Genomic DNA, 15,178 nt, shown 5'->3' on the forward strand with positions numbered 1-15,178 from the left:
AAATCAGCAAAACTCCCAACGTCCACTTTTATGATTTGAGTGACTTTTCTATTCTGTGACTGTTGCAACCTGCTAATGACTCATAAACTGAGATCCTGCAAAAAAAAATTCTACAGAACATTTTTAAAGAATGGACCCAACTCAAGTCCAATAGAATTTCTATATTCCTATTGTTCTGTAGAAATTCTATAGAAAATCACAGCCAAAGTTCTATAGAACAAGTTGTTCTGTACAAATCCTATCAAATTCTATAACATTTCTACAGAATTTTTTTTTTAGCAGGGTAAGATCCCGTTTTAAGCCTTGCAGATCAATAGTTCCGCATTGTTTTGGATTCGTGTCAAAATGTTGACAGCATGACGAGATCCACTCCCATTGAACCAGAGAATATATTGGCCTAATTCACTCAGTTCAGTTTAGAGAAGCGCACCTGTACAGCATAGAACATTTTAGGTTTAAGATGAAATTTCTCCCAAGAGGCGAATATGGGAAAGCAAATTAGTGCCACCAAGATTTGAATTTGAAATGCCACAGAAAACATGATTTTCATTTGAAATGTAAAGCGATGGCGTTTTCAATAGTTGCAACGATTCACTGTCTGAAATTCGCCGTCTGTGCCACCAGGCGTTACTTCAGGTTAGAACCGAACAGCCAGCCAATCGCAGTTACGCTTCCCGAGTATGTGCGGTCACGTGACTCAGAAAGTGGAACTGATTGGCTGGCTGTTCGGTTCTGACTTGAAGTAACCCTGCCTGGTGGCAGACGGCGAACTTTCGCAAGTTGAATTGTTAACATTGAAGTTACTTTTATTGTACAATTATTGAAAATGTGATCACTTTACATTTCAAATTCAAATCCTGGTGGCACTAATTTACTTCCATAACTATCTTATTTTCTGTGTACATATTTCAAGGAAAACATAAGAGCGAGATGCCTGCATAGATTCAGCTGATACAAATCCTGAAAAACGCTCACTCATATTCATGCACGTATTTTGGTATACAATGTAGCAGGGAAGATACCTGATCATAAGACATCATTGCGCTTGGGAGCACTTTACAATATATACAAAACATTAGTAATGAGGTTCACTTTGTCTGCTTTAGTTAACATTCAATCTTTTTGCTGATGTATAAATATTAAATAATGGAAGAAAAAAATACTGATCTAATTTGAATAAAATACAGTGTATGTTTGCACAACCTGTGATTTCCTTCACTTTTCAAGTTAAAACCTTGTGCGGACGATCTTCATTGTACAGTAACTTAACCCCAACTCGAATTGGGTGGTGACGGCTCAACCGCTTTGTAACAATGCCGTTTTTTTTTTTTTTTTTTTTTTTCACTGCATGCGATCCGTCTGCAGCTGCTGAGGCTGGTACTGGCTGAAGGCAGCGGCGGCCGCCGCCGCCCCCGGGGTGGCGGCGGCGGCGAGCGGCGGTTGGACCGTGTAGCCGTAGCCGGCCGTGGTCATGTAGCCCGTGGGGGCCGGGGAAGCCGCGTACGGATACTGCTCATATGCGGCGGCGGCCGCCGCCGCCGCGGTGGCGGCTGCGGCGGAGTATTGAGCGTAAGCAGCGCCAGTGTAATCCAGGTACGGCGACGTGGCGGCGGCGGCCGCGGCGGCCGTCGCCGTGGCGCTGGAGGGCTGTACGTGAGGGATCACCATGCTGGGCTGGACGAAGGCCTGAGGGTAGACATAGTGAGCCGGGATCCTGTAGGACACAAACAAACTAGTGTCGAAAGTGAACTGCAGTGAGGAAACCTGCAAGTGCCGCAAATACGTCAGTCCAGTCCTCAGAACACAGCAAATCCATTCATTAACAACTGTTGGGGAGGGAAACAAAAACCCTACCTACAGAAGAAAAAGTTAAGAAAGCAGCAAAAACCACAAGCGCGATAAAAGCACCTGAATCTTAAATGGCGTCCCAGCGCCGCACCCCACCAAGAACCGACGTGCTGACCTCACGACACCGCGAGGTCAAGAAAGGAAGTGGACAACGTTGGCACCACACTGTCACGCCAACAGCACACGTACACGCATGCCCACACATGTTAGGTCCTGGAACACAAACCACCGCCCCACCCCCACAGAAAAAAACTGAACTGCAAATAAGTCCACTTCACCGCTACGCCAGGTACAAAACGTCGGGACCAGGCTAGCTTGGGCAGAATTGTGTTTATGAAGTATTTTTCATTGAATGAGGTGTGAAGACAGTGAGCAGTACAGTGAAACCTCGTAGGTCCACCGGAAACTGTTCCCTCAAACGTTCCCCGCTATGTTGTGGGTTCATCCTTCCGTACTTCATCTCACATTTAACTGAATAGCAACACAAAAACTGTTGTTGCCTTAAAATAGTTCTCCCACACAATGTAATCACATCAAAACAGAAATACCTACAGGGAGTGCCAAAGTTCATTCATCCATCCATCCATCCATCCATCCATTTTCTTCGCCGCTTATCCTCACGAGGGTCGTGGGGAGTGCTGGAGCCTATCCCAGCTGTCAATGGGCAGGAGGCGTGTGGGGTACACCCTGAGCTGGTTGCCAGCCAATCGCAGGCCACATAGAGACAAACAACCGCACTCACAATCACACCTATGGGCAACGTAGAGTGTCCAATTAATGTTGCATGTTTCTGGGACGTGGGAGGAAACCGGAGTGCCCGGAGGAAACTCACGCAGGCACGGGGGAGAACATGCAAACTCCACGCAGGCGGGTCTGGGATCAAACCCGGGACCTCAGAACTGTGAGGCCAACGCTTTACCAGCTGAGCCGCCGTGCCGCCGACTGTCAAAGTATTTTACATTAAAAAAAATTGCGCCATATAGCAGACCCACAATAAGTGAACATAAGGGGTATTACTCTACAATGTCAAACAATGTCACCCAAAGATAATTGTAATCACAGTATAATAATAATGTACTTTTAGTAATAACTAAACAACCATCACACTAATGGCGCTATAGGGATGTATGTTTACTTACAATTGTATTTATTTAGTTAATGAATGCCAATTAAAATACTTATACGCAAATACGAGTTATTTTATCACTCAAACAAAATATTACAATACTTTTTTCTTTTTTGCCTCATCTACCAAGGACCAGTCCCATCCGTGGCATAAAAAAATAAAAAGATCAAATGAGCAGAAGATGAGATGACATATGTGCCACCTATGTTCCTCAAAACTTTGGTTCCTTCAGTGACTTCAAAATCTTTTTTTTTTTTGGGGGGGGGGGGGTCCAAATTGTGTGGTTCCATTGTACTTAGCAGTGGGAGGGGGACAAAAGAGTACATATGGCTGCACTTTGAACTTTCAGTCACTCACAAAATATATTGAGGAGCAGGTGTGAAGGGGTTATATCTGTCCCTCTTGTGTCCGTACAAGACCCCCCCCCCCCACACACACACACACACACACAAAACACACACGTTTCAACTTGATTGACAAGGGAGGCTGGCGCCGAGGCTATTTTTGACACCCTGTCATGCCCAAAGGATGTGCTGATCTCTTTCAGCAACACATGGCGGGGCCGCTCGTCAACCGGACCGACCCGTCCGCTCGCCGCTCGGCCGCCTTTCATCTAGGACGGCTTTTTCCTCACGGCCGGCCCGTGCAAAATATCCGACTGGCAAAAGGATTGTCTCGCTGTTCCTGGTATTGATAAACTGTCGCATAAATATATGGTTAAAATAAACGAGTCATTCAAAAAGGAACGACGTTACCTCTTGGTTTATTTTTATGATTCGCGGGAGAGGTGCAGAATTAATAATTTAATTGATATTGCCCAATTCCAGGAAACTGGGAAGGAGAGAATATCTTACCTGGAACAAAGTGTCAGTCAAAAGTAAAATAAATAAATGAACTAAATATAAATGGCAGCAGTAAGGTACTCGATTTCAAAAGGGAACAACATACATGCGCTAACATTAAACCCTTTGTTTTGGTAACCTCATTCCTATTTTTTCCTCCATATTTTTATTTAAACGCCGTACAACTTGTTCTATAGCCGATGAAATGAAATAATTATCGTTTCATTCATTTTAGCTCTTATTTTACATTCGCTATAAGGGCAGCAACTGTCAACTATGTATGTAGGAACCCCGATTACTTCTAATCGAAGTTCGGAAAAATTAATTTTCCTATTTTCTGGAATGCACCATAAACTCAAGCGCAAAACCAAAACATACATTCAGATTGTATTCATTTCTGACTGTAGTTTAATCCATCCATCCATCCATTTTCTTTGCCGGTTATCCTCACCAGGGTCACGGGAAGTGCTGGAGCCTATCCCAGCTGTCAACGGGCAGGAGGCGGGGTACACCCTGGAGTGGTTGCCAGCCAATCGCAGGGCACGTAGAGACAAACAACCATTCACACTGACAATCACACCTTGGAGCAATTTCGAGTGTACAATTAATATTGCGTGTTTTTGGGATGTGGCACGAAACCGGAGTGCCCGGAGAAAACCCACGCATGTAAACTCCACACAGGCGGGGGCCGGAATCGAACCCGGGGCCTCAGAACTGTGAGGCCAACGCTTACCAGCTGATCCACCGTGCCGTGTACTTTAATTGTTCAACAAATAGAACCTTTTGTATTTGTTTTCACACGTGTTAGCTCCACAGATACAACGTTGTTGTTCAGTAGTTGGATGTTTTCCAGTCTGCTAGCTGGCTACTGTTGAGGTGCCCTTGAGCAAGGCATTGCCCCTACAACCCCAGCACAGGTGGTGCAGCACTCTGCGCACGTGTGATCTGGTTCTGTGTGTCGTGTGTAAGACACAGTATACACCGGAGTGGGAGTTGAACTTCCCCTTAAGTCTAGCTGGTTTGGTTGCCTTGCAGCGATTACAAAGCCAGTATTGTGGTACGAATCGACATCATGGATTGTGATAACGATCGAAATCGTTTGCAAAATATTGTGATCGCACATGTCACTCTTACTAACTGAAATGATTTTTGTCCAACGAGTAAATTTCGAAATTACTGCTTGTGTAGTGATACACACGCCTGACTTTAGTGCGGGCAGTGTTGGATCGATTCCCGCACAGTGATGGTGTCAACATGTGCCCTGCGATTGACTGGTTCCAGGTGTAGTCTGCCTTTCATCCATCCATACATCCATCAATTCTCTTTGCCGCTTATCCTCACAAGGGTCGTGGCAGTGCTGGAGCCTATCCCAGCTGTCATCGGGCAGGAGGCGGGGCACACGCTGAACTGGTCGCCAGCCAATCACAGGGCATATGAAGACAGAACACAGCCGCACTCACAATCACACCAAAGGGCAATTTAGTGTACAATTAATGTCGCATGTTTTGGGATGTGGGAGGAAACCGGACTCCCCGGAGAAAACCCACGCAGGCACGGGGAGACCATGCAAACTCCACACAGGTGGGGCCGGGATTGAACCCAAGACCTCAGAACTGTGAGGCCGTTTTCCAGCTGCTCCACCGTGCCGCCCTGTAATCCAACCTATCCCTTTTCTTAGTCGCTTATCCTCACGAGGGTTGCAGGGAGTGCTGGAGCCTATCCCAGCTGTCAACGGGCAGGAGAAGGGGTTACACCCTGAACTGGTCGCCAGCCAATCGCGGGGCACATGGAGATTAAACGACCAATCGCACTCACAATCACACCTTGGGGCAATTTAGAGTGTCCAATGAATGTTGCATGCTTTTGGGATGCGGGAGGAAACCGGAGTGCCCGGAGAAAACCCACGCAGGCACGTTGGAGAACATGCAAACTCCACACAGGCGGGTCCGGGATAGAACCCGGGACCTCAGAAATGTGAGGCCAACGCTTTCCAGCTGAGCTACCGTGCCGCCCCCTTTGATACCTATCACGCAAATACCATATTTTTACTACGACAACATTATTTTGGGCGATAACCGGATCGTGAATGGAGTTACTTTGTGATTTTACTTTCACATTTCGACTACCCCCCGTGATCTCTACATGCCTCTGCCTGTCTGTCAGTTTTAAAAATCAAACGTGGCCCGCGAACATGATGACCTTGTTTTAAAAAAAGTTTTTTTAAGGGCGCCTTGCCCTGACTTTGCCGCATATTGTGCAGTTGTTCCAGCGGAGAGCTAAATAAAGGTGCTTTGTGAGTCACCGGGGCACATGGGTAATCTGCCAGCCCTTGGAAGCCTTCCACCTGTTCCCCCCACAGCTGAACGGCGATGCCTGCGCCATACATTATTAACAGCACCGCTCCTATTTTCCATCCGAATTTGAGAGGGCCACAGAGATCGTTGTAGCGGACAGCTGCCGCCCGCGAGGCGCGCTCGGATCTCGTGTCCGCGGCCCCCCGAACATTTGTCTGTTGACCTACAGGGCCCTTAAGCCCGTACAGTTATTTTCTCGTCGTTATTGTCGCTACACAACTGAACTCAAGTTGAGGGGTTAATGGAAATTAAACAAAACTCCGCACATGCAGGCCAAGTGTTTGTTTTGTTGCAGGGAACCCAATTGCGAGCTCTTCGCGGAATCCTTTTGGTCCGTTCACAACAAAACACAATCATCTTAAGGTTAACTACGAACCGAAGGGAGGCAGACTCAACGGCAGGCTCCGGCACAAAAGAATTAAAGAGTCCACACCCCCGTTGCAGAGTTACACCGTCCTAGCAAAAAGTCACTCAAGTCGGAAACAAACACCAAAAAAAAAAAAGAAAAAAAAAAAAAATCAACACTCCCACCCAGCCCCAAAATAGTTGGAGAGATGAACACACAAGTTAAGCTGAACACCACATCATACGGAAAACAAGGCACACACCAATCTATGTGCTATGAAAACCAACAACAAAAACATTAACAAAAAAAAAAAAAAAAGAAATAAAAGACACCCATGCATCTAGTCACCATTTCAGCTCGTTTGTGTATGTTTACAGGTAACACTTTAGCGCTCTGCACCAATAGAAGACTCAGCTATTCCTCAAACCATCATCTGCTATTTTAACCGTTACCGAGCCTGTCAGATCAGAGAGAGACACAGACAACATGAAGTCAATCCGGCAGTTGTTGGCTTGGGGGGAGGGGGGAGAAAAGGGAGGATGGGAGGGAGGGAAGGGGACACATGTTCAATTCCGTCACAGTCGACACCAAGAGAAGAGGAGCGCCCTTCACCATCACTCACATTGTCCTCATTCGGCAGGGGTCGAAACAGGTGATAGATACGATAAAAAAAAAACATCATGATCGAGGGTTGGGGACACATTGCGCAACATACCCATAAGGCCTTTGGATGAACGCCGGATGGATCTGAGGCATGCCGAACGCGAAGCCTGGGAAAAAGAAACAAAAGTGTCAAAAAATAGAAATAAAGACACATCAAAAAGCTTAGATCAGTAAATGAACTAACAACAAAGTGCAAGGCCGGTAGGGAAAATCGTCAGCATGGTGTGTCACAAAATTCCACAGCAGAGTGTAGATTGAGTTTCCCCTTTTAAAAGTTGCCAATCACTAACAAATGTCCTTTTTTTTTTTTTTTTAAATACTTTAACATGCTAACAATATCTTGAGCGCCAAACGGGATGCAAACAGATAAATACCTGGCTGTATGACCCTGGGCTTGGCCCCCAGGTAGGCCAGGTTCACGTTGGCCTTCCTGCCATCTATAATGGGGTTGGGGTCCTTGCAGGCTCGGTCAGCCGAGGCCCGGTCCGCCATGGTCACCTGCGGGAGGACCAAATTCACACGTCAACAAAGAAAACAAATTCCTCTCAGATCGTACGCCTGGGTCCTTTTGATGCATGTTTGTTTTTGTCTTTGAACAGTATTTGTACCTGGTATTCATGGAAATAATGACGCACTTGAGAACGTTTTTTTCCCTCCCACAACCCTTGTGAGGATAAGCAACTTGGAAAACGTATGGATGGATGCAGTGAGAGCAAGTAACAAAGCAAAGGACAAATACTGTTACTTTACTTGAGTCTTGATTTTTTAGAAAGTGTATAATTTGACAGTACTCCCTAAAAAAAAAGATATGGGTATTTTCTACTTATTATTTTGGTCAAAATAAGCGTGGATGAGGGCACAATCCACAACATGAAAAAAGATAAACATTGAAACTAGAAGCCACACTTCGATTGAGATTTTGGGGAATTGTGAATGAAACCATAATGGAAAAGATTCATAAAAGCAAGAACCTGCCGGCCCTCATCTATCATCATAATTTGTTTGTTCTTGGCTCCAACAATGATTTGTGGTCAATGTGAGTTTTTTTTGCCAGACTTAAAAAATAAAAAATAAATTCAAAATCCATCTTTTGGCATTCAACATTATTACTCCAATTTAAACCATCACCTACAGGTAAGGCTAATGTCTAGTTTTTCATTTTGTCTTTATTCGCTAATTTATCTTTTTATTTTATTTTTTTGTCTGTCAGTTCAAAACATTCATAAAGCCACAGAGAACATGTTGATGTCAGCAAAGCTTTTTTTACCCCCCTTCTCAACAAGAGAGTTAATAAGAGGGATGCTAATTTGTTTGGGAATGTTATTTTATTTTATTTTTTTCAATGTGACCTGAATGTGCAACTGTTTCTTTAAAAATATATAGAATGAAACGACGTTTGGACTTTTTTGAGGTACTTTGACTACTTTTCATTTCCTGCAAATAAATGCTGAGATTTGCATGTTACATTTTTGTTGTCTGTAGTAATTGACAGATATAATATATTTTTTAAATATATTTAAGCAAATATTTATCTATCAAAAGAAAAATCAGAGAAACTGATAATTTTGCAGGGGTCTAATGATATTTTCCCGAGTTGTAATAGAATCAGTTATTGACAGTCTTTCTTTTTCTTTACACAACTATCTGTACTGTACTTTTACTCAAGTATACCGCGTGAGTACTTCAACGCTCGTTTACTTGACACACATTGGAAACACAACCACGTGTTGCAGGAAAGTTAATCAAGTACGTACAAGTTTTCTGGGGGGGGTGGGACACTTACAAATCCATAACCTCTGGACTTGCCGGTCTGGCGATCCGTGATGACAACAGCCTCCTCGATGTCCCCGAAAACCTCGAAGTACTTCCTGAGACTCGAGTCGGTGGTGTGGTACGGGAGACCTCCAACGAAGATCTTGGTAAAGGTGGTGTCTTTCTGGGCCGAATGCATAGTCTGTGGAGTTAGTTTTAGAACTTTTTAAAAATATATATATAGAAAATATTCCTTTTTTTTAAGGGCACTTGTGAGCCAAGGGAAACGTCTGAGTGGAAGGAGTCCGCAAGTGTGGCGAGGACAAAACAAGTCGCCCGGTTGGTCGCAAACGAAGAGGAGGAGGAAAAAGGAGGAGGAGGACACCTGTTAGTCTGTTGCCCACTTGCCAAAGTGTGCGACACGGATACGTAACTCCACCCAAGTAGCCACCGTCACCATAACTGTGCCCCGTAACAGCCCGGAGCACTAAAACTGTGTCCATAAAAACAAAAATGAAGGTGAAACGGTGCGAATGTTTATTACATCGTGGCTTTTTTGAAGCGTTGAAGTGAGGCGGTGCTTGTGCGATGAGCGCCCTCTGTCGGCCGGAGGTGGTCAGAGGCACGACGTTTTCGGTGGAAGGTTTGGACGTCCCATGTTTGGACCCATGTTGGGTGACGTTGGCGCCCATGTTGGGTGACGTTGGCGCACATGCACACGAGCTGTACTTTAATCTACAGCTGGCCAAGGCGTAGATGGTCACCTTTTTAGGTTTATTAGAGTCAGCTACAGAGGACGCACACAGCCATGCTGGGCCAAAATATTAGGCAAAGCTGCACAGTGTATAAGAGAGGTCGGAAGTCATCTAGATGCAAATATCGGCAACGTCTCTCAGCACGGTGTGGTAAATAAATACCAAATATATAAATCAGGGATTTATAGATCTGTTAGAAGTGTTTAAGAAGTGTGAAAATGATTTTTAAAAAAGTACCAAAAAAAAAAACCCCTACGGAGCCCCTAAAGGGACATTGAAAAAAAATTGTTTACAATGAGAAACTTACTCATTGCAATGAGAAACAAGTTTTGTTTTGTTTTTTTTTCAATGTCCCTTTAGGGGCTCCGTAACCCCCCGAATTAGGACATGAACTAAAGTAATTATGAAATCATTACATTTTTGTTGTGTTCGTATGATTGCATTGTGATGAAATTGTCTTTTGGGAATTGTGGAGATGGAGCAACATTTTGGTTAACTTCATTCTTTGGTTTTTTTTTAACTTTTTTACTGATGTGTAGATTTGATTGAATAATTTATATATCTCTAACCTAACTGCATTTAATTTGGAAGTGTTTTGATTTAAATGATTAATCTTTTGTATCGTGTGAACGTGATCTAGGTTGATTTATTAGCTTAATTGATTTATCAAATAATTTTTGCTGGGGGGAAAAAAATTCTCCCAATTTATTTGGATCTATTCACCGGCTTATGTGAAGGTCGGTTTTAACCTGCGGCCAAAATCCCAGGAGGGGAATTCATCTTGTCGCCAAAATTAGATTTATATAGGCTACAAATACTGCCCTGTGTCACTTTTGACATTTGGAAAGGCGTACTCGACTGCTGTCGGTGTCAGCACATTGCAGGGGATAGGATCCGGCACTCCCGTGACCCTTGTGAGGACAAGCAGCTTTCTACTATGCAGTTTATTATCAGGAAAAGTTTAAAAAAAAAGCTTCAAAAAGCCACATTTTTTAGGCTTGGAACGAATTATTTCTTTTTCCATTGATTGTAATGGGAAACATCAATTTGGTTTTCAAACAATTCACTTTATGAACCATTTTCTGGAACAAATTGTGGTCGAAAACCGAGGCGTCACTATATCTACCACTGTCGCTGGCTAATGAAAAGCATGCACATGGGCACAATTGGTGACTTTTGATCTGGAAAAAAATAAGTTTACGATTTTACCAAATATTTTGTATTTATTATACAAAGAATATCTCATTGGCAATGCATGCTTTTCATTGGACAGAATACACACATTTTGTAGTTCAAATACAAAAATATAGCTTTGTGTTCAAAATCTCATAAATTTACAATCCAGAAAGCATCACGCTAAAATATTTATCGCGGTCACATTTCATTTTACATAGAAAATCTTTATTTTAATGTTTGTTTGTTTTTAAACAAATGATTTTGTTTGCTTCGGATGGAACCCAAAAAAAAAAAACTATTTGGAAATACAGTACATGCTTTTCATGAGACAGCGACTGCAAAAACTAGTAACGCTAAAAAAAAAAAAAATAATAAAATAAAATAAAAGTTCAGTCAATTCAACAGAAAATGTCAACGAGGGTGATTGTAAATGTTCTACTGGAGAACATTCTTGTACCAATTCAAACAACAAATACAAATCTGTACATTATAATAGCGTGTTTACTATTTTTAAAAAAAACAACAACTTGTATTTACATCTCCACAAAATGGAGAGCAGCTGAAGAGAACGCTCTTCCATTTCCATCTAGAACATTTTACATACATGATATACGGTGTCGTCACATCACAATTGTCTGCGGTTTGCCACGTTCGTCGAGCGCGACGTTAACGTGACGCCGTTCGCCGGGGCGTCCGTAAAAAAGGACGCGGTGCATTATTGAGTACCTGCTAATAACCTGGGGTATTATGTATCAGTCAGTCAACATATCAATTTCACACAAAAAACAAAAAAAAACAAGCCGGAACAGGCTAGGTGGGGTCGTCAAAATAAAAGTAGACATTGTCACTTTTTAAAGGTTATGTGTCCACCTTTACCGACACCAGACTTCATTGTGTCCAATTTCCGGGCAAAGCCTATAAAAAGCCTCCAAGCCAAGTGCTGAACGGCGTCTAACGTAAAATAACTTCATACATCGATGACATCATACGGCTTTTCAGTTTTCCCGGTCGAAAACGTCAAGGACTCGCCCGGCGGGGTCACGGCAACGCGAGACCGACCGTCCGGGCCGTGTTTCGAGGAGCCTTTCCAGTGCAAGCGTTCGAAGCAGCGCCGTTCCGGTGCTGCTTGGGGGGGGGGGGATTGTTCGATCCACAGTGTTGAAAGTACTTTCGACAGCATAATTCGAGAGTCACAAAAAAAAAAAAAAGTGAAGGCAATGCAGGTTTTCGGGTTGATCTCGGAGGATCGGTCCGTATCCAGACGTATGGCACGAAAGTTTACAGATATACAGTATACGCTGTCTTCCTCCACATACAGTATGGAAGGAAACGTAACGGAAAATTCGGTATGCAAAATTTGGGTTATTTTCAAAGATGGAAACGTTCCAGGGGAGGTCCCTGGGATGTGTTAATAAAGGGAATAAAATAGAAATCAATATGAAATAATGCGTTGGCCTCACAGTTCTGAGATCCCGGATCTCAGACCGTTTGTGTGGAGTTAGCATGTTTTTCCCATGACTGCGTGGGTTTTCTCCGGGCGCTTCGGTTTCCTTCCACATCCCAAAAACATGACCGTAATTTCCGGACTCTAAGTTTCGACTTTTTTTTTAACTGGTCCTGTTAGCGCTGTGCTAGCGTTAGCGCTCTTAATCGCGTGTTGCCGCTGTGTTACTTCCGCGTCCCAATGGTTTTTACCGGTACTTTTTTTTAAACTGGTCTTCTTCGCGCTTTGCTAGCATGTTGCTGTGTTACTTCCACGTTTCAGTGATTTTTACCACTACTTTATTTTTTAACCGGCCCTGTTAGCACTGTGCTAGCATGTTGCTTCTGTGTTACTTCGCGTCTCAGTGATTATTACCGGTATTTATTTCTTTTTTTACAGGTTCTTTTAGCGTTCTGCTAGCGTGTTGCTGCTGTGTTACTTACGCATCTTAGTGATTTTTACCGGTATGTTTTTTATTAACTGGCCCTGTTAGCGCTGCGCTAGTGTTAACCCTGTGCTAGCGTGTTGCTGCTGCGAAAACTCTTTCTGTGCACCATCTTTCTTTGTAAATATCTCCTGTTTCAATGTGGGCACATGCGGCTTTTAACCAGGTTTGGCTTGGGTATGTACAAAATGCTTTTTTCTTTAAAAATGTACTGGGTGAGGCTTATAATCAGATGCACTCTATAGTCCGGAAATTACGGTAGTTGGACACTCTAAATTGCCTCTCGGTGTAATTGTGTGTTTGTCTCGATGTGCCCTGCGATTGGCTGGCAACCAGTTGAGGGTGTACCCCGCCTCCTGCCCATTGACGGCTGGGATAGGCTCCAGCACTCCCCGCGACTCTCGTGAGGATAAGCGGCTAAGAAAACGGATGGATAAAAGCATAATCGAGGTTGCAACAACCACTTTTGAGGCAATTTTTTCTACCCTGTGAGATGAAAAAAAATAAATGTTCTCAAAATGTTTATGAATTTGTCCTAACACCACTTAGGGGTGTTCACTATTATGCTTTTTCATGATAGTTGGTATTAATAAAACCAAATTTCCAGTTAATTATTAATCGAATGAAATAATTGTTAAATCAATGGAATTAAATATTTCCAATATTCTTTAATTGAACGTCCCATGGAAAGTTTCCAGCCATTTGCAACTCATCTCCCGACAGCAGATATGAAAACTCTTTGGTTGCTCCTGACATTATCACATATGCATGAAAATATCAAGGCTTATTGACAGTAGTACATTCTTAATATTCATATCCCAGATGAATCATCATATGAGTCTCAGGGAATTAGGTTTGTCAAGCCATACAAAAATATGAAGTGGCCAAAATTTCCATATATGGACTCCCAGTTGTATGTTTTTTTTATATCTATATAAAAAAATATGTGCATAATGAGCATGTGCATATTCAGTGATTAGCTTCAATTAGAAAGTCTTGGCCAAAGAAGTCAAGCGGTGGGACCAGCCTGTCGCCTTTCCATCTTATCTGATGAGGGTGGCGGGTTCCGGGTCCGCGGAAGGCGGACCTCTCGTCAGGCGAGACGGCTTCACGAACACGCCGTGGCCTGGGGGGCATCGGAAGTAGACTCTGCCCCGGACCGTACCGTTGTGCTTACCTGGGGGGGGGGGAGCACCAGAGAAAAGAGAATTAAACCTATTTTTCCTTCTTTTTTTCTTTCGGCTTGTCCCGTTAGGGGCCGCCAAAGCGTGTCATCTTTTTCCATCTAAGCCTATCTCGTGGATCTTCCTCTCACAACGTCCATCAGCCTTTTCTTTGGTCTTCATTTCGCTCTTTTGCCTGGCAGCTCCACCCTCAGCACCCTTCTACCAATTTACTCACTCTCTCTCGCCTCTGGACATGTCCAAACCATCCAAGTCTGCGCTCTCGAATCTTGTCGCCAAAACATCCAACTTTGGCGGTCCCTTTAATGAGCTCATTTCTAATCCCATCCAACCTGAACATCAACATCTTCATTTCTGCCAGCTCCAGTTTTGCTTCCTGTTGTTTCTTCACTGCCACCGTCTCCAATCCGTACATCATGGCTGACCTCACCACAGTTTTATTTACTTTGCCCTTCATCCTAGCAGAGACTCTTCTGTCACGTAGAACACCAGACACCTTCCGCCAACTGTTCCACCCCGCTTGGACCAGTTTCTTCACTTCCTTACCACACCCACCATCGCTCTCGATTGTTGACCCCAAGTATTAGAAGTCGTCCACACTCGCCATCTCTTCACTACCCCCCCCCACCCTCTCATTCACACAAAGATATTCCGTTTTTATTTTGGCTAATCTTCATTCCTCTCCTTTCCAGTGCGTGTCTCCATCTTTCTAATTATTCCTCTGCCTGCTCCCTGCTTTTTTTGCAGATCACAATATCATCAGCGAACATCATGGTCCAAAGGGATTCCAGTCTGACCTCTAACCTCACTTGTCAGCCTATCCATTACTACAGCAAACGGGAAGGGGCTCAGAGCGGATCCCTGAGAACAATTTAAAAACACAGCAATGCACGAGAATTAATTCTCCATTGTAAGAACCGCGTTTTGCCGACAACAGGCATAAAATAAAAGGCCCACTTGGTTAAGCTGGTGGCTTTTGAAGGACGTGAGCCTAAAACGCAGAAGCAAATGAAAAGGGCAACCACCGCTAACGGTATCACAGTTGGGGGATTAAACCTAAACCGTTTTTTTTTTTAATCGCTAATTTATATGTCAGGTTTTAATACCAATGAGGAAACAAATGTTTAATTTGAGTCCTGAGCTGAAAAACTTTGCTCTTTGTCCATAAGTAAAATAAACAGCGCCATCTAGTGGATAAAATCGC

General features: G+C 43.6%; 2 protein-coding genes across 10 annotated transcripts in view; both read right to left on the minus strand.

The window, feature by feature from the left end:
• Window positions 1-916: 916 nt before the first annotated feature.
• On the minus strand, window positions 917-9,566 carry rbm24b (RNA binding motif protein 24b). 2 transcript variants are annotated; one of them, XM_061821021.1, is made up of 5 exons: window positions 9,476-9,566; window positions 8,963-9,133; window positions 7,554-7,677; window positions 7,232-7,286; window positions 917-1,714 (listed from the first exon to the last, which is right to left on the minus strand). In XM_061821021.1, the coding sequence occupies exons 2-5, from the start codon at window positions 9,128-9,130 to the stop codon at window positions 1,342-1,344; spliced, it is 720 nt and encodes a 239-aa protein (XP_061677005.1). In that variant the 5' UTR covers window positions 9,131-9,133; window positions 9,476-9,566; the 3' UTR covers window positions 917-1,341. The 2 variants fall into 2 exon arrangements, with proteins under 2 accessions (XP_061677005.1, XP_061677004.1); XM_061821020.1 differs by lacking the exon at window positions 9,476-9,566 and adding an exon at window positions 9,317-9,455.
• A 1,070-nt stretch (window positions 9,567-10,636) lies between these two features.
• The window catches only part of kif13a (kinesin family member 13A), a 60,239-nt gene continuing 55,697 nt past the window's right edge, over window positions 10,637-15,178 (minus strand). For all 8 annotated transcript variants that reach the window (XM_061820666.1, XM_061820665.1, XM_061820663.1 and 5 more), the window contains one exon: window positions 10,637-13,967. In XM_061820666.1, coding sequence (XP_061676650.1) covers window positions 13,834-13,967 — 134 coding nt within the window. In that variant the 3' untranslated portion in view covers window positions 10,637-13,833. The remainder of the gene's footprint in view (window positions 13,968-15,178) is intronic.

This window comes from Syngnathoides biaculeatus, chromosome 5 (genome assembly GCF_019802595.1).
Source record: "Syngnathoides biaculeatus isolate LvHL_M chromosome 5, ASM1980259v1, whole genome shotgun sequence".
Lineage (NCBI taxonomy): Eukaryota > Metazoa > Chordata > Actinopteri > Syngnathiformes > Syngnathidae > Syngnathoides > Syngnathoides biaculeatus.